Source organism: Microplitis demolitor, chromosome 7 (genome assembly GCF_026212275.2).
Source record: "Microplitis demolitor isolate Queensland-Clemson2020A chromosome 7, iyMicDemo2.1a, whole genome shotgun sequence".
Classification (NCBI taxonomy): Eukaryota; Metazoa; Arthropoda; class Insecta; order Hymenoptera; family Braconidae; genus Microplitis; species Microplitis demolitor.
Window position 1 is genome coordinate 2,772,195 of NC_068551.1, and position 21,703 is coordinate 2,793,897.

The 21,703-nt window shown below is 32.4% G+C and overlaps 3 protein-coding genes and 1 long non-coding RNA gene across 10 annotated transcripts; 1 reads left to right on the forward strand and 3 right to left on the reverse strand.

The window, feature by feature from the left end:
• Positions 1 to 145: 145 nt before the first annotated feature.
• Positions 146 to 12,611, reverse strand: LOC103571121 (E3 ubiquitin-protein ligase TRIP12). 7 transcript variants are annotated; one of them, XM_053740739.1, is made up of 11 exons: positions 11,552 to 11,700; positions 11,153 to 11,469; positions 8,988 to 9,335; positions 8,585 to 8,896; positions 7,066 to 8,501; positions 6,603 to 6,983; positions 5,607 to 6,177; positions 4,972 to 5,218; positions 2,457 to 4,887; positions 2,046 to 2,364; positions 146 to 1,779 (listed from the first exon to the last, which is right to left on the reverse strand). In XM_053740739.1, the coding sequence occupies exons 3-11, from the start codon at positions 9,304 to 9,306 to the stop codon at positions 1,583 to 1,585; spliced, it is 6,213 nt and encodes a 2,070-aa protein (XP_053596714.1). In that variant the 5' UTR covers positions 9,307 to 9,335; positions 11,153 to 11,469; positions 11,552 to 11,700; the 3' UTR covers positions 146 to 1,582. The 7 variants fall into 7 exon arrangements, with proteins under 7 accessions (XP_053596714.1, XP_053596715.1, XP_053596712.1 ...); XM_053740740.1 differs by lacking the exons at positions 11,153 to 11,469; positions 11,552 to 11,700 and adding an exon at positions 12,521 to 12,611; XM_053740737.1 differs by having other exon boundaries at positions 11,153 to 11,700.
• LOC103571120 (uncharacterized) lies at positions 11,839 to 16,936 on the forward strand. The gene is made up of 4 exons (XR_008404011.1): positions 11,839 to 11,920; positions 12,008 to 12,397; positions 12,529 to 12,927; positions 16,850 to 16,936. It is a non-coding gene; the product is annotated as an uncharacterized LOC103571120 (long non-coding RNA).
• LOC103571119 (zinc finger protein 91) lies at positions 13,095 to 17,054 on the reverse strand. The gene is made up of 6 exons (XM_008549137.3): positions 16,025 to 17,054; positions 15,870 to 15,955; positions 15,025 to 15,340; positions 14,677 to 14,780; positions 13,783 to 14,614; positions 13,095 to 13,125 (listed from the first exon to the last, which is right to left on the reverse strand). The coding sequence occupies exons 1-5, from the start codon at positions 17,052 to 17,054 to the stop codon at positions 14,045 to 14,047; spliced, it is 2,106 nt and encodes a 701-aa protein (XP_008547359.1). The 3' UTR covers positions 13,095 to 13,125; positions 13,783 to 14,044.
• A 414-nt stretch (positions 17,055 to 17,468) lies between these two features.
• LOC103571118 (uncharacterized) lies at positions 17,469 to 21,261 on the reverse strand. The gene is made up of 8 exons (XM_008549136.3): positions 21,029 to 21,261; positions 19,713 to 19,880; positions 19,325 to 19,536; positions 18,863 to 19,148; positions 18,598 to 18,625; positions 18,153 to 18,399; positions 17,732 to 17,803; positions 17,469 to 17,663 (listed from the first exon to the last, which is right to left on the reverse strand). Exons 1-8 carry the CDS (start codon positions 21,135 to 21,137, stop codon positions 17,562 to 17,564), a joined length of 1,224 nt encoding a protein of 407 aa, XP_008547358.1. The 5' UTR covers positions 21,138 to 21,261; the 3' UTR covers positions 17,469 to 17,561.
• Between the last annotated feature and the right edge of the window lie 442 nt (positions 21,262 to 21,703).

The following is a 21,703-nucleotide window of genomic DNA, read 5'->3' on the forward strand; positions in this document are numbered from 1 at the left end:
TTTAAAAAATTATTATAACACAGTAAGTTTAATAACAAAATAATAAAGCAAATTAACATCGTCAGACGTTAAAAGATGATTAATGTATCATGGCAAAAATAAAGTGTGTTAATTATATATTAAATAAAAGTAATTATAAAATACATATATTTTTAATTATCATTTATTTTCATAAACAAAAAAAATCAATTAACGTTTTAGCGTTAAAATAAAAAAAAACCAAATGGTAAATAATCTAGTATTTTTTCACTTCAAAATAGTTACAAATGAGTGTTATTTATATCGGTACTTGATTAATATTCATATTAATTAACCGTAATTATTTTAATTATTTATTTAAAGTACTTATTAAAGAATAAGCCGGACAGTCTGACGATGATAACGGCACCCTTAATTCAAACTAAATAATAAAGTTATTTCGCTACCTTATCTACAATAGCAATATGAAATAATATATATTTATATATATATATATATATATATATATATATATATATATATATATATATAAACTAATAATCAATAATAAGTAAAATTAAATAGTGTTGCATGATATCCAGCAGTGCGTGAAAGCTCTGCTAAATATCTGATAGCAAACAAGAGATCAATTACAACACAACGAGCAAGACACCAAGTTATTAAATTTTTTTTTCTTTTTTTTCCTTTACACTCTTTTACTCCATTTCCAAGGGACGTTGATCTTAAAAATTACTCTTGCGCTCAATCGCGCGTTACTTACTCAAGATTTTTAAATTTTTTTTTTCTTTTTTTCTTTAAATCATTTAATTTTTTATTTTAATTATATAGATTCTCATGTCTCAAACGCAGGGAACAAGAGCATTGGCGATGCACGGTGACCGAAGTGCACCACTGATATAAAACGTTGACTTAACATACTTATTAATCGTCCTCACATTCCTACATGTATTATTATTATTTATTAATATTTATTATAATTCCAATAGTATCAGTGCTTCGTGGCTGTATGATAAAGTATTTATATTGTTTGCGTATATCAAACTATGCTGAAATAACTATTTTTAATATTTACAACTCCCGTCTCCACATATTTCTTAATGTTTTTTTTTTATTATTAGTATTATTATTATTATTAGTTTATTTTTTTATTAATTACTTTACTTAGTGTTTGCTTTATCTCAGTTTTAATACGTTGAAGACATTGCTTTTATTTTTTTAATTTTTCTCCATTGTATCGGCAATTATCGCACGATTAAATTTAAACTGTTAATTAAATATAAATTAAATGATACTTAGATGTAAAATCAAACCAAATTTACATTTTATTAAAACTTGTAATGAAAAAAAAAAAAAAAGAAAAAAATAATGACTTTTAAAATAAATCAAAAAGAATTTTATAATGTAATGTAATTTAATATTAATGGTGTTATGTGAGAGACGTATTTGTTCCAATTTATTATTCATTAATTAATTATTATTATTATTATTGTAATTATTAATTTTTTTTTTTATGAATTAAATATTACGTTGGCTTCCGCGAAAATATGTCTTATGGTCCCTATCCTAATGAACAAGGGATACAAATATAATTAAAAATCAGTTTCTAGGACAGATGGAACGAGTGTTGACCTTCTTGTGCTGCGATCCGCAACTTTTCTCTCATTATTTCTAGAGTTGTATAATCCGGCAGTTTAAGGTAATTAACGCATGTCATTACTGATGGTAGAAAATCATCCGTCTTCATTGAAGCATCGAATGTTTTACGTACGATTGTTAATGGCGGAGTTAAACTTTTGAAACCTGTAACATATTAAGAAATTATGACATTTAGGAAAAAAAAATTTAATAATTGCAAAAATAATTCATAATTAATTTCAAGTCTAAAAAATGTTTTTGCAATTTTTTGTGGTCAATTAACTCTATATGTAGCTGAAGATCGGAACTTTTTTCGCGCAACAATGAAAAAAGTAAATTGACTGCTTAAGGGGTAGTTCTGGAGGTTGAGGTGATCGAAGATTTTCAGCTGATAATTGTATAATAGAAATATGAATAATTGTAATACTCACCACCGACAGGCAAACGTGGAGAACCCGTAACAAATTGTATAAATTGTCTCTGCTCTTCGCTGTTATACTCAGCCATGACTTCAAACAAAAATCTAATTGCACGTGACTCTGGTGTGTAACCATGATCAGTTCTGCAGCATTCCATAAGAGTTTTGACATCCCATTGGCCGCCACTCTGTCCATGGCCACAAAATACTGCTTCAAGTTCCTCGGGGAAGAATAATCTTAGTTGGCTAGTAGGAAATACCGACTCAAAACCTTCTCGGAATGCCTCCATTTGACGCGATACGCCCTCGCTGAGGAACCAATGAACCACAAGCTGTAAGCAAGGTAAAAAAAAAAAAAAAAAAAAAAAAAAATTAATTAAAACACTCCGTCGACACCATACTCAGCAAATAGTATCTTACTCACTTTGATATATTGATCCAAATTGTGAATAGTGACCGGTATTTCACTTCCACCTTTTCTCAACTCAATATTTTCATAGCCCGGTAACTGATGAACCAGACTTAGATTAACTATCGTACAATTGTCCAGTTCAAGTGACTCAATCATTTGCGCTTTTTCATGTGGCCGCAGAGTCTGGTCTCTCTCGATGGCTTCTTTCCGTCTCACAACTTCCTGGAGTCTGCTGAGTGACCGATAAACATCAGGACAAACATGCGCTAAATCAGCAAGTGTCAGTGTGTGCTCTTCACCCAACAACCAGCGATAAAATGTCAAACTAAACGGTATGTCAATCATACGCGAATCATAAATCGCTTTGGCCATAAATTTTCCTAAGAATTTAAATTTAGCTTTAAGTTTTGCTAGATGTGGAATTTTAGTATTCCATGGCACTGGCTTTGTAAATAATCCTTTAGGTACATTAACGTAACCAGATTCACTGGAGTTTGAACTTCCATGCCACAGATCTAGATCAGAACGTTGTAGTTCACGTGAAACTAAAGCATAAAATTCAAGAGTTGGACCCAGTCCAGTACCAACTTCATTGATATATTGCACTTCGAGTAAAGCTTTGCTTGACGCAAGATCTTGAATAACTTGTTCTGCTTGTTTTAAAATGTCTGTTCGTGAGATAGTTCGTTTACGTCTTTCTAAACGTGGGGTTACGCGTTCTTGACTATCAGAGCCAGACAATTCAGGCGCTGAATCAAGAAGTCTCTGCAGAGCGCGATCACGATCGAATGAGGTTGCATACAAAAGCAGCTGTCTTGTTTCAAATGGGAATAAAAATGGACACACTGTTGCTATTTGCTGCAACCAAGAGGGCAAATTACCCGTCATAATAACTAATGGGTCTTGTAATTGTCTGTTAGCTTTGGCAGCTATTTTATTATTTATAAAATCTTGCGGTGACAGCAGAGAAGAACTCTTGAGGTGGGGGAACAAAACTCCCCAGTGACGATTCAATGAATGGAGGAGCCGAAGTAGACACAAACCGTCTAGTGATGCGTCGGAAATAGTCACCGACGGCAACGTCGCTGATAAATATGGAGCGAGAGGACACTTGGGTGGTGGGATGACACCTTCGAGCCAAAAACTATCTTCTTTTCTCTTCGAACTTATTTTTGTACTTTTGCCTTTACCTTTTCTGCTAGACGTACCCTGGGAACTAGAGCCCGGTTTAGGCGACGCAGAAACTTCTTCTTCTGGTACTGGTCGGTAGTAAATTGTGTGAGTTTGAACCCAGACGGCATCGTGACCCAAAGGCGGTTCACTATCAGTCTCAGCCTCGGAATGGTCCATCCCCGGGCAGCTAAATTGTCTAACAGCCTGATAAACAGTCATATTAAATGGCAGGATTTCATCTCCTATTAAAAACTGAAGCTTGTGCTTGGATCCTTGGCTGATGACAACTGCTGCCAAGGTATCATCGATATCGTCTTCACTGTTCTCATCATCGCTGACCATGGACTCGGCGTCCCGTATTCTACCGTAGCCGCGGACCATAAGGTAGCGCTCAATGGCCTGGACTAGTGCAAGCGGATCTATTTTAACTGTGCCGCCTTTCCACTGTTTCAAATTATTGCAGTCAGGATGTCGTTGTAAATTACATTTAAGCTGATGCGTATTGAAAAATTTCAACGCACTTGTACCTCCGCGACCGGCTCCAGAACCAGCTGGCAAGTCGTGGACTTTAACTGGAAATTGTTCCAGCTGCGCAACGCAACTATTTAATTTGTGTACCAGTGCACCAAATGCCCCTGGATTGACATCACCGACGACAATTCCGTCTTGTTGCATTGTCGACTCTGCGAATAGTTTCCAGAACATACGCAGTCTGTCGTAACGATTTCCCGGTGCGTCGGTGGTCGTAAGATAATTTAATAAAGCCTTTATTAGGCCACTGTAATTCATTTCGAACGGTGAAATATCACTTTCAAGCACAATATCACGTAATTCAGTCAATGCTGATAACATTTCATCTAATTCATTTGATTGCAAACGTTGTATAGCTGAAGTAAGACGTGAAAGTACCGTAAGTGCTGGATGTGTACAAGGCGCATCATCTTGATACCTAGCGAGGAAATTTGACGCTTGTTCACGTACCCATGCTTTAGCTTTATCACGATTACCACCAGTTAAACTTGGATTGCTTGGTGGTTTTGTAAGGCTGGCTGATGAGCTCGAGTCTCTTTTTTCACCAGAACCACTTGAACCAGATGATTTTCTTCCCCATCTTGCGGGATTTAAATTACCCAAAAATCTATTATTTTTTTGAGCGAAACCAGTAAATAATGACTCTGGTTGTTGAGTTTGTTGTGGTGTCGTTGTGTTACCCAGGCGAGAAAATCTGCCTTTTTTATTTTGTCGTTTTCGTTTCAGTACGTCTCCAAACCTTTTGATAGAAAAAAAAAATGTTTTTAATTAATAATTTAATTTAATAAAAATTATTATGATTTTTAAATAAAATTCTACTTACAAATGAGCACTTTGTGGTGTAGTTGCTTCTTCAACATTAGTACTAGTATTTAAATCACTTTTACTTCGAGTTTCCATTGGTGTTGCAATACTTGACTTTAGTTGGCTGGTTGCAATGGAACCGAATAAAATGTTTCCATTGGTTGTGGGTGAGGCCACTGGAGACATCGCACTGCTGGAGGATAAAGTCATTGTTGATGAAATTGGTGTGTTTGATGGACCCGGTTGTGGACTTGGTAATGATGTACCTGTAATAATATTAATAGAAAATTATTTAAATGTTTATTTTATAATTAAATGTACATGGAAAGAATAAAATGGTACTGATAATCGATTAAAAAAAAAATAAATAAATAAATAAAAATATGGACATGTAGAAAATAAAAAAAACTATAGGTGCAATTTTTTAAAATATTTTTTTTTATAATTTATTGCTTGGAAAAAAAATCTAAAAATTATTAGACGTCGATTAACTTTAGTATCATTAAAATCCAAATGAAACTCAGCACAATTTATATAGAACTGGGAACTATCTGAATTTTTTTTTAATTCAGATGTAACTGAGTATAATCCGGGACAGTAACCAGTACCATTTTGTTCTTTACATGTGTATGAAGTAAAAGAAAAATAATTTACCAGAAGGGCACTTGGGTGGTGATACGCCAAGGGGAACCTCAGGATCAGCAAGCTGTCTAATTTGGTGTAAAACTCCTTCTCTGTGAAAGTGTACACCAAATACTTGAGGCAATCGTTTCATGAGGATACTAGCCATTTGCAGAGCACCTATAACTATTCTTAAATCTTGTGAGGCTAACATTCCAGCTATGTGTGACGATACGACTTGATTTTTCAGTACGTCCTTGAGAAGATCAGTTGATGCATAGTATACCATGCGTAAAAGAGCTCGAAGGCATTTACACTTAACAGCAGGACCAGCAGAGCTGCTATATACTTCGTATAAAACGGAAAATAATGTTCTGATGAAAGATACTAGCCACTCGTTTGTTTCAATCACCGGCGGCACAACATCCATGCTTGATGAACAAGTAGGACTCTTGTTCTCTGCTGGATCAGTCATCACACGACGGAATATACTGCGAGCCATTCCAATATCTTCATTTATTTGTTTCATTGTAGTTAGGTCAATTGTATATGTTCTACCCAATGTTGAAAGGCAAATTTCGTCTTCTCCATTTTGAAAAGCCATCTGTTAATTTTTAATATTTAATTATAATAAATATATATATAAATGCCCCTTAGGTAAATCTATTAAAACTATTTTCAGACAGTGCCCTCCCACTTTTTAAAAATATTCAATTAATTTTAATAGCAATGAGTCGAATGAAATTTGGAAAATAAATTTTTAAATCTTTGTCACATTTCCTGCAACCTTCTTATCAATATTGCGTCATAAATGACAGAACCCCCTCCCCCCGTAAGTGTAAGCGACCTCTAATAACTGAATAATTTTTTTTTAAATCTACATCTCAGCAAAATTGTTATTTTTTCATTTAATGCTTCAATTTTTTTTGAAATTAATTAATAAAATTTGAATATTGTTGACGATTCAGTCATTGAATATTTTTAAAAAGTACAGGGCACTGTCTGAGAATAAAAAGAAAAAATACGAACCTCAATAATTCGAGAATCGATAGTGCTAAATGGATGACAACAGTGTCTTTCATCACGCCATTCCCAATGAACAGTTTCTTGTTGATTGGTTGTTCTTTCAAGTAAATTATTTACACTAAATATACCGTCTGTGGGCAATGGAGGCATTAATTCCTCAATCAGACAAGTTATTTCAAACCACTCCTGAGGCGAACGTGGTACCAATTCAACGTCTTCGGTTTTAACTTCAAGCGAACCAGTTAACAGATAACTCAAAGTCAAAGCAATGTTTTGTTGAAGAAGCAGTTGCGCCAAATCGGGACAGCGATTTGATATCACAGAGAGCATTCGTAAAACAGTTATGAAATTACCAATACTATTTACTGGCGGAGTGATCATAAGCTGTAAAAAAAAAAGTAGTCAGAGTTAATTATCAGAGATCAATTATAAAAAAAAAGACATTTATATAATGACGGATATTAACCAGTTGCTGCAAATTCTGCAAGAGCTCAGGCGTCACAATTTTATGTAACATCACAGGATCATGTTGGAAACTGTCGACTAAACGACTGAATGCTTGGCAAACACACTCGACACTTTTCTTATCTTGATTGGTCAGTCTGGTGGTCAGCAGAGTTAAGCTGTCAGACACCAGATGAAAGTCATCAGGATGAAGATTTTGACAGCAGTTAGCAGTTATTGTGAGGGCAGCACGTTGAGCCGTGATGTTGAAGAAGTCGACGAATTTCAGGCAAGCAGACACACCGCCGGCGTGTAAAATTGTTTTGCTGTGCCGACGTGACAGCATGGCAAGAGCAGTAAGACATTGTTCAGCGACGTCCATGCACTCGATGGATTCTAGCTTCTGCAGAAAAACTGGAACCGCGTCAACGACAACTGTGGATGATCTTGGCAGCGCTTCCATCATGTAAGTTAGGGCTCGACAAGCATGAGTCATTATTACAAAATTGTGTTCAATTCCAAGCAAGTTTATTAAGGCTGCAACGACTTGTTTAACTGGAAAACCAGTAAGCGTGTCTTCATTTCCCATGACGAGAATTTCTCCCATTCCTATAACCGCTTGCAGCTGCTCGCCTTCGTCATCAACGGCCTGGAGTCCGGGCAGAAGCTGTTGCGCTTTGGCAACTGAGCTTGCCCCCATGCTGCGATTGAGCAGATGCTGCATACGTGGACCAAGTGCTCCAAAGACATGAGGAGGTAATCCACGTGCTTCGAGCAACGCTTGTAGTCGTCCAACTTCGCCATCATCGCTTTCACTGTCACCAGTAGTGCCAGACATTCCAGACGGACCACCGCTGGGTGCCGCAGGGGTTGCACTGGCAGCGGACTCTTCTTCAGGTACGGAGGGGTTCAGTAGACCTCCAGATGCTGATGCGGATGTTGGTATCGCGGTGCTATTAGTCAGTGAGTCGCTTGTCGACATAACAAGTCCACCAGCAGCAGCAGCAGTTGAAGTACTTTCTCCAGCAGATTTACGGGCACGTGACAATGAACGATGTCTTGAACTCGAGCAGGATCCCGTCGTTGTGTCTTTTTTGTGATGTTTACCAAGTGATTTAGAAGAACCAGTACCACCAGCAGTAACTTCTTTTGATTGATCGCTAGATAATTTTACTCGTGAACGTAACAAATGTTTGTGCGTTGGATGATGGTGCGCAGAGTTGGCACTCGCGGAGGCAGACACCGGGGGGTTGCCGCCAGTGGACGTCGTTGTAACGCCACTTGTGCCTGCCCCGTCATGTGCCAACGCCCCCCCTCCGCTCTCCACAGAGTTGCTAGCTGCGTTACCCACTCTGATGCTGGACTTGACACCCAAAACTTGACTACCCGTTCCACCGTTTGCGTAATTACCTCCAACAGTTTGCAATTTAGAACCTAAAAATATTTCGGTCAAAAAGTCTTGATCAATCATGACGTAAATATTATTATTTAAGCTAAAATATATGTATAATAATATCACTAGGCACTTAGTGTGTATTTACCTCGTCCACGGGACGTTGACGGATGACTGATGAAGGAGTTACTCGACGATGCCGCTAAATTCGGTAATCCAGTGGAAGATTTTTTATTGTTATTGTTATTGTATATATTATTGTAGATATTGGCCAGTGAAGCTTGAAAGTTACTCGTACTTTGAATAATCTGCGGGACTTGGGGAACACGAGAACGAGTTCGGGAAGCCACGCAATCGATGGGCGCTGAATTAAGTTCAAATATAGTACTCTTACCAGCAGACTTTCTTCCAATGCTACTGCTGGCACTATTAGAGTTGTGTGCTTTCTGTTTATCCGTGTCTGTAAAAGGAAGAAAAAAAAATTAATATACGTCAAGCTTCTCCAGACCCATAAACAACAGACTAATAAATATATTTAATAAAATACTTGCCAGTAATTGATCCTACACCACTTCCATGGTTTTTACGTTCTCCCTTAGCTTTACTTTCTCCTTTAGATAAATCGATTGAGCGCCGATGAACGGGGATAGCACAAGCCTGCGAGGGTTGTGGATCAGTCTGCTGTTGGTGGTGTTGCTGCTGTTGCTTGCGACGTTTCTCTCCTAGTGTGGCAACAAGAGTGCTAGTTCCCTGTCGCTTTCTCGAACTACCAGAGCTGATATTTTTCCCCCTTAGCTTAGAGGCGTCTGCTGAAGCACTAGCCTTCTCTACAGACCCCCCGAGTGACGACTGATCTTGTTGATCTGCCATAGATTAATCGACGCATGCCACTATTCTGTCTGCAATTAAACATAGCAATTACTATTATTATCAATTTTACTATTTACTTATTTATTTTATGTAATTTATTATTATTATTATTATTATTATTAATAATATGTTGCGTAAACAAACTAATACATCAGCTATTTCTTATTCTTATATATTTTTTATCGACATATATATTATAAGTATTATAGGTTACGTGAAATATTTATTCCACACGACTTCATGGCTCATAAAAAAATTTCGCAAACTGATTAAACTTGATTACTATGATTTATATAATGCAATATAATAAAATATAAGCCAGCAGTATATCATCACATTGTTATTAAATTATCGCGTTATAAAATATATAATATTCTGTTAATTAAGTTAATTAAATCGACAGTTTGTTTGACGCGCAATTAACACTTTCTTTCTTTTGAGTTTAACCAAACGACGTTTCATTTACGGAAACAAATAAAAGATAAAAAAATATAAAATAAAATAAAATCACCATAAAAAAAAACAATTACATCGGAGAAAAAATAATAACTGGTCTGGTTCTGGTCTCCTTCCACTGGATAAAAAAATAAAAAACCAAAGAAACTATCAGCAGTATTTATAACAAAACCTGACGAATCATTGCACGTATTAATACAGACAATAAACGAAATCAGGAGCCGATCGTCAGCATGATCTGGTTGTCAACGAAAAAAAAATAGTAATAGCTGTTAAGATGACACAGAGCACACACGTTTATTATTTATCAGTGCAGACGAACGTTGCGTTTAAGGTGCAGACGTGTAGGTGGATAACAAAGACCCTTACAGAGCTCACAGACAGCAAGCCACCATTTGCTTGCTTGCTATGCTGCTATAAAGTAATGGAGGACGAGTTGGCTCTCCCTCTCCCTCTCTCTTTCGACGATTCTCTTGTCGCCAGAACCCAACTGAGAGCTCGGGGATTCAGAGGCTAAGGAGAGAGAGAGGGGATCTTGCAACTTGTATATCATCAGTGTGACCCTATATACCATACTAAATTATTATATATATATACATATACATACGTACATATATATATATACACACACATACAATACATATATGTTATATGTACATATATAAATACATTAACGTTTCTCAAATAACCTGAAATTCTTGATCCAACAGAAATAGATAAAAAAATTAACCATATAAATAAATATGAAAATATATAAACAAAGACTAATGTAATTTAAAAAAAAGAAATAATTAAAATACTGATTAAATTTACCTGAGTGTTATCAAAAGTTAAGACAATAGCCATAATTAAATGGAAATAATTCAAATGGATTTCCTTGATTGATATAAATGTATATGTATATATACATATATATGTATATGTATATCTCCACTCTCGACTCTTTACTATGCTAGTGCAGTGCTTGAGACACGATGTTTAAGTGTAGCGCAGTACACGCATGCACAATAATGTAGGGGGTAGCTCTCGCACGGATACAACGCACACTATTGGCTCTCGACAGCACACATATACAGAAACTGTAGATATATGTATATATATTTATGTATATGGATACAAAGAAAAAATATACCAAGTCACTACCCCGTCGAGGTCGACGACGACGATCAAATTAAACTTATACTGTTATATTACAGTACTATCTTAATGTGCGGGTTATCAGGCCTAGGATTGGGGAGCTCAGGAGCCGCTCCGCCCACTTGATAAACCAAAAATTATTTTAAAAATAAATACTGGAACAATTAGACGCAGTCAACTATTCGAACATGGAGTAACTGGAAGTTATTTTATTTTATAAATTAATTTTTGAAAATTTAAAAAAATATCTTACCATATTCACTCGAGACTCGAGAATAAAGTCCTGGTTTTATTCAAATTTTAAAAAAATATTTAAATTTAAATAAAAAAAATAACAATGGATGACGAGCCACTAGTTGGTTGTGGCCTCAGACGGCCTGACAATGGGTTCAATCATGGCTAGATGTTTATATTTTAGCACAGCACTCACAATAAATCAGCAATTAATAATAAACGATAAACTATTATCAGTTTATAAATTTATCACTGGTCACAATTTTTTAATCATGTTTTCAGTCCCAATGCACCCGAGATAAAAGTTTATATAAATGCGTGTCTGTGTGCAATCCACTGCAACGTAATGTATTAATACGAGAACAGAATATAAGTGAAGGCAAGGCGATATAATGACGAGAAAACTCTGGTGCGTTACCTAAGGTATCAATGCGCAGGTGTTGGAGGTTTTAGTCAGAGCTGGCACTTGGATAGAGTTGAGTTGTGACTTTAAATGAAACTCTACACTACTGGCGGACCCAAAGCAGCATAAAGTGCGTGCACTGTGTGTACTATTAATTTAAACAGTAGAGAACGAGTGGAGTGGAGCAGGAGAACTGAAAACTGAGTTGCTGATGGCTGAGTCTACTGAGTGCGGCGTTGCCGGATCGCAATCGATCTGACCGCGGGAACCCTCCATTTCAAAAAAATACTCGACGTAACTCAGCCTCACTCACTTTTACTTAAATAATTACTTGTCATATTTTTATACAGTAATTTTTTAAAGTTTTTAATTTAAATCCAGCTGGTAATGATTTTTAGGAATTTAAATTTTTAAGTAAAAATGCGGGAATATTTAAAAAATTTAAATAAGACTTGTGTTCTGAATCGATAGATAATTCAAGAATTAAACGACTCGAGGACGAGGACGAGGACAATTTTTTAGTGTCGTGTTTTATATGACAACGTCGATATTCTAACAGCTGTTTGATGCTGGTCCTTTTGTCCAGTCTCGGCCTTCGTGTACGATAACTGATTGGTGGAGATGAACCCAGCACTTTTCATTGGCCGTTCATTTTCTGTCTAACTGACTGGGAAACAAGAAAAGCTCGAGCTCGTGTCCATCAACAACACAACCCCAAATTACTTTTACTTAATTACTATATTTGTTATTAAATATTTGTCATTTTTATTTTATTCAAATATTTAAATATTCAAATAGTAATTTATTTACTGCGCGATGAATGTCAATGACAATTGTCTTATCTATATGTAGTAATTATATGTAAGTATTTCTAACATATTCTTATACTTGTTAGTTAGTATTAATCTATATATTTATTTATGTGCTATGAATATATAAATATATATGTGTAAAATTAAATATTAATAAACTATTACGACTTACCAAAAAAGGGAGCTCCTTCCGTTAAGGTGGAACTCAAATTTATTACGCAATAATATAAATAATTAAAGTTATGAACACGTGGAATTATTTAAAAAAGGTGAGCTGTCAAATGAATTTATTTTATTTAGACATTTTTTCAATTACTGGCAAACTATTTTTAAATTTATTTTTTAAAGTTGGGTTTTAATTTTAGATAGTCGATAGTAAAATGAACAAAAAATGACCGAACTCAACCTTGCTAGCAACTACGAGCTCTAGCAACTTTGCAATAGGCCTTCAAACTTCCGTGATGTTGCTGTAGCCGCCTGCTGACTGAACTACGAAACACGCTTTCGAAAATTTGTTTAACTTGGAGTCCTACTCGATGGATAACGTCAAATATCAAGGACTATTTTGACAATTTACACGTGGGTTTTTATAAACAATTGTTTGCTTTGTAAGTAATGATTACGGGGGTTCGAAAAATTCAGTGACAATTAGTGCAATTTATTCAAAACTACTTGGCACTGAGTTTGAATTTATACCACTATACTCTCACCACGTTTTTCAATTTTCAATTGTTTATGTCTGGTAAAAAATTTTGAGCTTATGAAATTTTGGATACACTGAAAAATTTATGATTGAAGTTAACAGGCAGTAAATATTTTTTGAAGTTTTTTTTCAAACAAATCAGTTATAAAAAAAAGAAATTAAAAATATGCACATGTAGAAAATTTTAAAAACTACAAGTGCAATTTTTTCAAATATTTTTTTTTTAAATTTATTGTTTTAAAAAAAAAAGTCAAAAATTAATAGACGTCAGTTAACTTCAAATCGAGAAACATTTATAATCCTGAAGTTAACAGATTTTCGGATTTTTTTTTCAATCAATCAATTACAAAAATGTAAAAACTAAAAAAATGCACGTATAGAAAATTTAACAAACTGTAAGTGCAATTTTTTTAAACATTGGTTTTTTTTATAATTTATAGTTTAGAAAAAAATCTAAAAATTACTAGACATCGAATAACTCCAGTATCATAAAAATTTACGGAGTGAATGCGGAGTTGATTACTGTTTATTTATTTAATCCCCTCGGAGTAAAATTTACTCCGAAGGGGAGTTTATTTAAATACTAAAACTCCGAATCGAATACGGATTTAAATAAAATCCAGATCACTCTACTGAAAAAACTCCAAACTCTGATTTGAATAAAATCCATCATGACTCCGAATTCACTCCTCATTTTTCATAGTGTAGGAATAAAAGAGACTTCAACTTACCGATCTATATATGTCTAATACAATTTTTTCAAACACGAGATACTCATGTTTTAAATTTACGCTCAATATTTTATAACCAGATAGTAGTTACGGTTCAGGTCGAGGCAATTTAAAAATAAACTGTCAATATTTATTATAGATTTGAATTAATCAACAAATTTCTATATATTTATATATTTTTGCTAATAATTTTTCACTAGATAACTTGACGAAAAAAGTTTATGAGAATTTCAAGACAGTATGGGATATAAAATAAATTTATTCAAACTTTCTTATCAATTTCATACAACAATTGTTTGAATGATTCATCATTTATTGTTTCTAGAGCATTAATCTCTCGTCTTTCTTGCAAAATACCATCGATTGCATGCTTAATGTCTTTATGAAGATCTAGAGTTTCTCGAAAAGACTCGTCGATAGGCTTACAATAAATTTCTTCATTAGTAGGCGATGACAGTCTTAATTGTTTCATTTCTGTTGACGGTAGTGACAAATCGGCACGTAGCTCTGGCGCTATTCCGACAAATGGATAAAAATTATCAGCATTTAGTTGCACTGATTCATTAATTAAATTATTGCATTCTTGAATCGACGAATTGACCAATGAATTAAACTTGACTTCTTGCTCGCGTTTTAAAATCGGCTGTCCATTGTTGACCACCAGGACAAATTTGTTCGCTTCATTTATTTCCAAAGGCATTTCGACTGTTTTCTTATCAGTGTCCGGTAGATTGCTGATTTCATTTGCGGCTCCAGAGGAATTTTCTGATTGGTCTGATAAAGATTCTCTGGCTTCTGTCTGAACTGGACATTTATGGGTCCGCTGACTTACCTGAGATAAAAGAAAATAAATTTTATAATTTTGATAGTAATAATAAATTTTTTTTTGCTTACTTTGTATCTAAAACTTTTCCCACAAGCAGTACAAGTGTACGGCATTACTCCGGTATGAATTCTCCTGTGTACTAAATACGACACGCGTTGTCTGAAACATTTTCCTGAAGAAAAAAATATATTTTTGTAAATTAATGCCAGTGGTTAATTTGAATTAAATTAGAAATTTAGTTTATAAAAAAAAACAAACTTACAAAAATATTTTAGATCATGCGTCACACGATGGTTAGTAAAAATTAACTGAAAGCATGTGGAAAAGCACTTGATAATAAAAATAAAACAATATATTTAAAGATATATGTGTAGATATACATATGTATGTATGTATGTTAATAATTAAATACCAACCACAAGTTTCGCATGCGAATGGCTTTTCCCCAGTATGTATTCTCTCATGATTGTGTAACGTTGAAAGCTCTTTGAAGGACCGTCCGCAAGTAGTGCACGTGTGTGGTTTATCATCCTTGTGATATAATCTGTGTTTATGATAAGACTGCTGAAATGTAAACGTTTTGCTGCATATATTACACTTGTAAGGCATTTCTCCAGAATGCAATCTTTTATGTTTCTTCAGGAAGTACTTTGTCGTAAACATTTTACTGCATATATCACACTCCCATTGCTTTGCTTCGTGTGTTTTTAAATGTTGCGTTACATGCTGTTCCTTTTAATCAAACATTTCATTTATTCATCTAGTAAAATCATTAAAACCGTTCTTAGACAGTGTCCTCAGTTTTTAAAAATTTTTAATAACTGTCATAAGCGGATTAAAATTTTATCATTTAATTAAAAAAAAAAGGAGAACGTAGGAATAATTGCGTGAGATTATGATTTAAAAAAAATTACTTGCATTGTTCAAAATTGGAAGTCATTATGGATTTTATTTTAATTCAAATTTACTTTGGAGTTCCGGAGTTTAAAAAAAAATCACTCTGCAGAGAGTCAATTTTATAATTCGAATTTTCAAATTTTGTAGCCAAAAATTTATTCAAAAAATTTCTTTTAACTCCTAATTGATAACAATTGTAATTTTTAAAAATTCTATATCTTGGCAAAATTATCTTTTTTTCCATCAAGGTTTTAATTAATTAATGAAATTTTAATACATTTATGACAGTTGCCATTGGAAGTAGGAGACACTGTCTTTATTCCATGAATATAATTAAATAAATTATAAATAATAATTAAATTACCTTACGAAAATTTTTACCACAAGTCGGACAATTGAAACCATTCTCACAGCAAACTTGATTTAAATCTTTATCTTTTGTCAATGAACCTAAAAAATAAACAATTGTTTAATAAAACACCTTAACTATTAAGATAATTAATTAACTAAATTAATTACCTAAATTAATACCAGTATGAGCAACTCTCATATGAACCATCAAACTTCCCCGCATTTTGAATATCTTATGGCACAAATGACATGGATAATTTTTTAATAATGCTTCTGGTTTGATATCAATATCTTTTTCATCAATCATATGAACTATTTGTTTATGTAACATTAAAATATTGTGATCAGGAAAGTGAAAGCCGCATATATTACACCGCTCAGTTTTCTCTTTACCCATTAAGTTATTTTTTAATGTCTTTAATTGTGGTAAAATATTTACACTATTACTACTATTACAATTATAATTACAATTATTATCATTATCATTATCATTACTATTATTATTATTATTATTATTATTAATCATGACTGAAGTATCAGAGCTTTCTGGAATGCGTAAAGTCAATTGTGATCCAATTTTATCATTAATATCCGCATTTAAAATTTTGACATCTGCGGTTTTAATTGGCAACAAATTTTTAAAAATTTTAACCCCCGTAATTGATGACTTGGTATCAGATGTTGAAGTCTGTAGATCGTGGGGCAATAAATCGTTAGTCCAAACCGATGGTAGTTGACGTGACTCACATTGGTCTAGACTATTTATAGAAACTGTAGCATTAGCAACTTCTTTAGATTGAATTACACATGAATTTAATGCTTTTACTAAATAATTTTTATTAACTGGCTGCTCCAATTCAACTGCACAACTTGACTGATAATTATTATTTAAATTATTTTCAAATTCATTTTCGTAGTGCAAATTGACATTTACATCAGAAATATTTTCTGACACTACTTTTGTTTTATTATCATTAATTAATAATTTTTTAGTATCATCAGGTGCATTAATTATTGTATGACCGAATAAATGGATTGTCAGTTTATCAATGCCTAGAAGTGTTTCATTGCAAACAGGACACTGCAGTGGTCGTGTCGCCACACTGACGAGTCCTACTCGCAGGGAATCCAATGATGAAAAACTAGGCCGAGCACACAGTGGACAAGAAAATAATTGAGCGCACATTTTGCCAGACATAAATTAACCATCAGTACTAATAACTCACTGTTAATTATTAATAATTTACAATATTTATGATTAATTATAATTAATATTTAATAGAAGACAAATCACTAGACGCAATATGATAAAAATGATAGCATATTTCAAGTGCACACATCACATCACCCAAAACTATTATTATCACAAACTACTATTTAAATTTAAACTATAAGTCATCTTAAACTTGACCTAATTAACTAATTGTGGATATAATGGCAATTAATTAATTTTTTTAAGTACAAATATAATTTTTTGTTATTTAATTGCTAATAAATAAAATATTTTTTAAAAACTATTTATATAAGCCTGAGTAAGTTGACTTTAAAATACATCAGCTTAAGTTTAAAAATGAGTTCAGGGTGTTTGAGCTAATAATAGATTTACCGCGGGACATTTAAATGGTTACTTAAATTATTTTTTATTTACATACTTTGAAACGTACAAAATTATTGATTTGGTATAAAAATTAAATATTTAATTTAACTAACACTTGTAAGGTAAATTGTCTTTGCAGCAAAACTCACGGCCAGCTGATAAGTTTGTTCTGATCCATTTGTCGCTACTATTTTTTATAAATAATTGAGCCTAACATACATTTAATTATGAAATTAATGTTTTTAATTAAAGTAATAAATGAATAATTAAATACTCACTCGTTCTTTGTAGCAATCGCGGTTTAATGAACTGCAGATAATTGTTGGACTGTTTGGTAAGTGTTTCACTATCTGCAAATTAAAACAAAAATTTCTATTATTTTTATTGGTAATTCCTATCTAATTAATTAAAATAATTGTTTTAATTTTTAAACTTCCCGCTATAAAATTTGAAAATTTAAAATAAAGGAAGTTACTGGTGTGGTACAATTTTTAAAAATCGAGATTCCATCAGATCTAGACGTTTTGTTCCAGATATCATATGAAAAAAATTAATTTTTTTTGGTTGAACACAAAGTAACGATTTTTTGACTTTCAAGAGCTCCAAAAATTACATTGTCAAACTTTCTGAGCTTGAAAACAGCGGGAAGTTTTGGAATTTGACCACAGGGTCGTTAATTTTTCATATTTTTAAACTTACAATTGATAGACACTTTTTAATACACGATTTATTGCCATCGGAATTGTTTGGAAATTCTTCAAAAATATCATGAGTGATAACAGGATCTCCTTCAGGTAATTCTTTAATCTTTTTTTTAGATCCACTGAGAAAAATTCCACAAAGACAACCAGGAACTTTTGTCGGAACAGTTGATGAGTTTACATGCGTAATATTAATATTTATATTTTCTGTTGTGATTTTTTCACTTACAGATACATAATTTTCGCTTTTACTTCTTACAGCAGCAAAGCAGAAAAAAATTAATCCAATTTGATAAATCATCTAAAATAAAATTAAATAAATTATTTATTAAATTATTAATTACTATTGATTATAAATAAAAAATTACTTACTGCAATGTTTTACCAGCAGTTCAAAACTGTCAATGAACGTAAAGTGTAATTACACTTCTTTTTATACAAACAGTAACGCAATTGATAAAATAAATAAAACTAGCTTATGAAATGAATAATTTGCAAGGTTGCAATTAATAAAACTAAAGGTAAACAATGACTTTACATAATTAATATCACATAATTAAATGACTTAAGTAGAAAATTATAACACAATTTAATTACAAAATGATAACATTTATTTTAGGTCAAATTATTATATTATTTTACTGGTAATAAATGTCCCTTCTCCTTCTAAAACAATTCGATCGTCATCAGCGACGAGTTTGTATCCACATTTTATTATTTTTCTCGCTGACAAAACAGTGACCGTTATTTCAATAGTATCCCCTGCATAACAAGGCTTCGGATAATGGAGAGACTGATGAACGACGATCGTCCCCGGTCCAGGAAGTTTAGTACCCAGTACACCAGATAAAAAACCATTCAGCAGAGCGCCATGTACTACTTTCCTCTCAGCACTTACATGAATAGGATTATAATCATCAGTTAATTTTGCAAAATTCATTACGTCATCCTCGGTGACTTTTCTGACAACCAAAACCTTATCGCCAGTTTCAATCTTTCTTTTAACTACGGAATCACTCAAGGTTCTAGTAAATTTTCTAGGTAAATTACTAAATTTTCTGGTTAATTTTAAAAAATACATTTTTGATTAATTAATTAATCAGCTGATGTACTCGCAGAAGTTTCTAATGTCTCGTTAAATCCGCAGTGGTCTTGCAGAAAAATAACTGCTAGATTTTTAATCCGGTTATTTGATGAATTAGATAAATAAACTAATTGGTTAATTAATTCTGGTGTGATTATTTGTTCTCTAGATGTATCAGTGACTAGAAACATTAATGTTGTGATAGCAGATAATGTTGATTGCTCATCATCGGATGATAGAAGTGGCTTTATTAATTGTACGCCTTGATTCCGTATGATATATTCTTTATTTATTGGATCTGTAAATAAATACCAAGTATATTAATTAATTAATTAAATAAAAAGCTTAGCTATTGACATGAGTAAATTTAAAAATTGTCAGTTGCTTGCTACTTTTACTACAGATTATATTTATCAGGTCACTGGTACCCTGTCAATAATTGGGTCTTTCAGCTTAAAGTAATTATTGTCTTACCTAAACATAAATTACATATTCCTCCGATAGCAAACTGCACGAGAATCTTATCAGGCTCCGAAAGAACGTGTAAAAATAAATCAACTATTCTCAATTGCCGCATGTAGTCATAATTAACTGGATCATATGCGAAATTTGATAAATTTGCCAGTACTTGTTTTCTAGCCTCTGTAATTAAATATTAATATTAAATATTTATTAATTATTATTATCATTTGATTTTAATTAAAGGCACATTCAATCCAGATCGATAAAAAATTTATTGATAATATTTCATGAGTGTGAATGTAGCGGACATCAGACGAATTCAAAATTATAAATATTTAAAAATTTATTTTTTGAGTTAAGACCCATATGAGGATAAATAAGGATGACTATATAAAGAGTAGTCCGTAACTTTGCTCCTGTTGGGAATAACCCATCACAATATTAATGTTTTTTGTTCGTTATGATGTCCTCTGGTAGAAAAGACCCAAAAAAGTCCTGGAAACAATTTATTTTTTGAGTTGAGACCCATATGAGGATAAATGAAGATAAATAAGGATGAATGAGGATGACTATCTATGAAAACTGGCCCGTAACTTTGCTCCTGTTGGGAATAACCCATCACAATACTAACGTTTTTTGTTCGTTATGATGTCCTCTAGTAGGAAAAGCCATAAAAAGTCCTGGAAAAAAATTATTTTTTGAATTTAGACCCATATGAGAATAAAAGGATAAATGAGGATGAATGAAGATGACTATCTATGAAGAGTAGCCCGTAACTTTGCTCCTGTAGTAAAGTAAATAATATAAAAAATAATATTTGTCAAAAATAGACTTATTAATTTCAAAATTTTTTAAATGCCCATTTTTTAAAATTTTATTTTATTAATTATTTACTCATTTATTAATAATTTTAAATTTGTCTAGTGCCTGCTACATTCACACATAATCTTTCACTGGTTCCATTTACCAGCATCTTCAGATCAAATCTACAATATTTAGTAATTAATTTTTTTTTAAATTATCCTAAGTAGTACATAAGTAATGTATTTAATATAATTATAAAGAACATTAAATCGTAATATTAATTGTAGTAATTTTATTACAGTTTTCAAATCGAAAAAAAAAAATTTTTTTTATAAAATTGATCATTTGTTTTTAATGGAGTAAATCTTTTATTGATTTGGATTGGATGTGTCTTTAATTATTCTGTAATAATAAGTATTGATCAAAACAAAAATAATTTTAATAAACATATATATTTTTAAACTATCAACAAATAAAAAATGATTATTATTATCGACAATTACTTAATTTAAAAAAAAAAATACCTTTTGATTTTGAAGTTTGAAATTCCGTAGCCAGTAATTTTAAATAATCATATCGACCTACATTATTATAACCAGTACGTTCAATTAAACGTTTTTTAGTTGAAAACATGACTCAAGTTATTTCATTTTAACAAAATTATGAAACATTAATAACATAAACAAAATAAACTTTCAAGGTAACATGACATCAACATCAGCACGTTACCATTTACCATCACTATCAGCTGATTGGACACTAACGCCACCTATAACTGTTTTAAGAATTTGAATGCTAGACCAAACAGATCGTAGATAATTTTTTCGTTCGTATTTAAATTAATTTAAATAATTTTAATTGATAATCCTTGTGTTTGAATTTTCCCGCTTTTCCTGAAAAATTAAAAAAAAATAATTCGACGAATAATTGTTTTAAAGTTTGTAACTTATAATTGTTTTCGTAATGAAAATTGACACACTGACACAATTAAGTGTCAAGTTTTACGAAAATAATAAATTAAAACTACATGCCCACTTGGTTAGACGGTAATTTATTTAATTATTCCATAATCTTATATAGAGCTTGTGTAATAATATAGTACTGAGTACTATGTTATAATATGTGCGTGTATAATGTATGCAATGCATTAAAAAACGCCCAGTATTTCGGGAAGGAAGCGATAAATAAAGTAATTGGTA

Bases quoted from the DNA above. Each gene is read 5' to 3' on its own strand.
- LOC103571119 (XM_008549137.3), bottom strand. From the start codon at position 17,054: ATGTCTGGCAAAATGTGCGCTCAATTATTTTCTTGTCCACTGTGTGCT. The intron at 15,341-15,869 runs GTAATTTAATTA...TTTGATTAAAAG, and splicing joins GTGGTAAAAATTTTCGTAAG to GAACAGCATGTAACGCAACA. The intron at 14,781-15,024 runs GTTGGTATTTAA...TTTTTTCTTCAG, and splicing joins ATTCGCATGCGAAACTTGTG to GAAAATGTTTCAGACAACGC.
- LOC103571121 (XM_053740740.1), bottom strand. From the start codon at position 9,306: ATGGCAGATCAACAAGATCAGTCGTCACTCGGGGGGTCTGTAGAGAAG. The intron at 8,502-8,584 runs GTAAATACACAC...TGATTGATCAAG, and splicing joins GTCAACGTCCCGTGGACGAG to ACTTTTTGACCGAAATATTT. The intron at 4,888-4,971 runs GTAAGTAGAATT...TTCTATCAAAAG, and splicing joins ACACCACAAAGTGCTCATTT to GTTTGGAGACGTACTGAAAC.
- LOC103571118 (XM_008549136.3), bottom strand. From the start codon at position 21,137: ATGTTTTCAACTAAAAAACGTTTAATTGAACGTACTGGTTATAATAAT. The intron at 19,881-21,028 runs GTATTTTTTTTT...ATTTAATTACAG, and splicing joins TCAAACTTCAAAATCAAAAG to AGGCTAGAAAACAAGTACTG. The intron at 19,537-19,712 runs GTAAGACAATAA...ATTTATTTACAG, and splicing joins AATATGTAATTTATGTTTAG to ATCCAATAAATAAAGAATAT.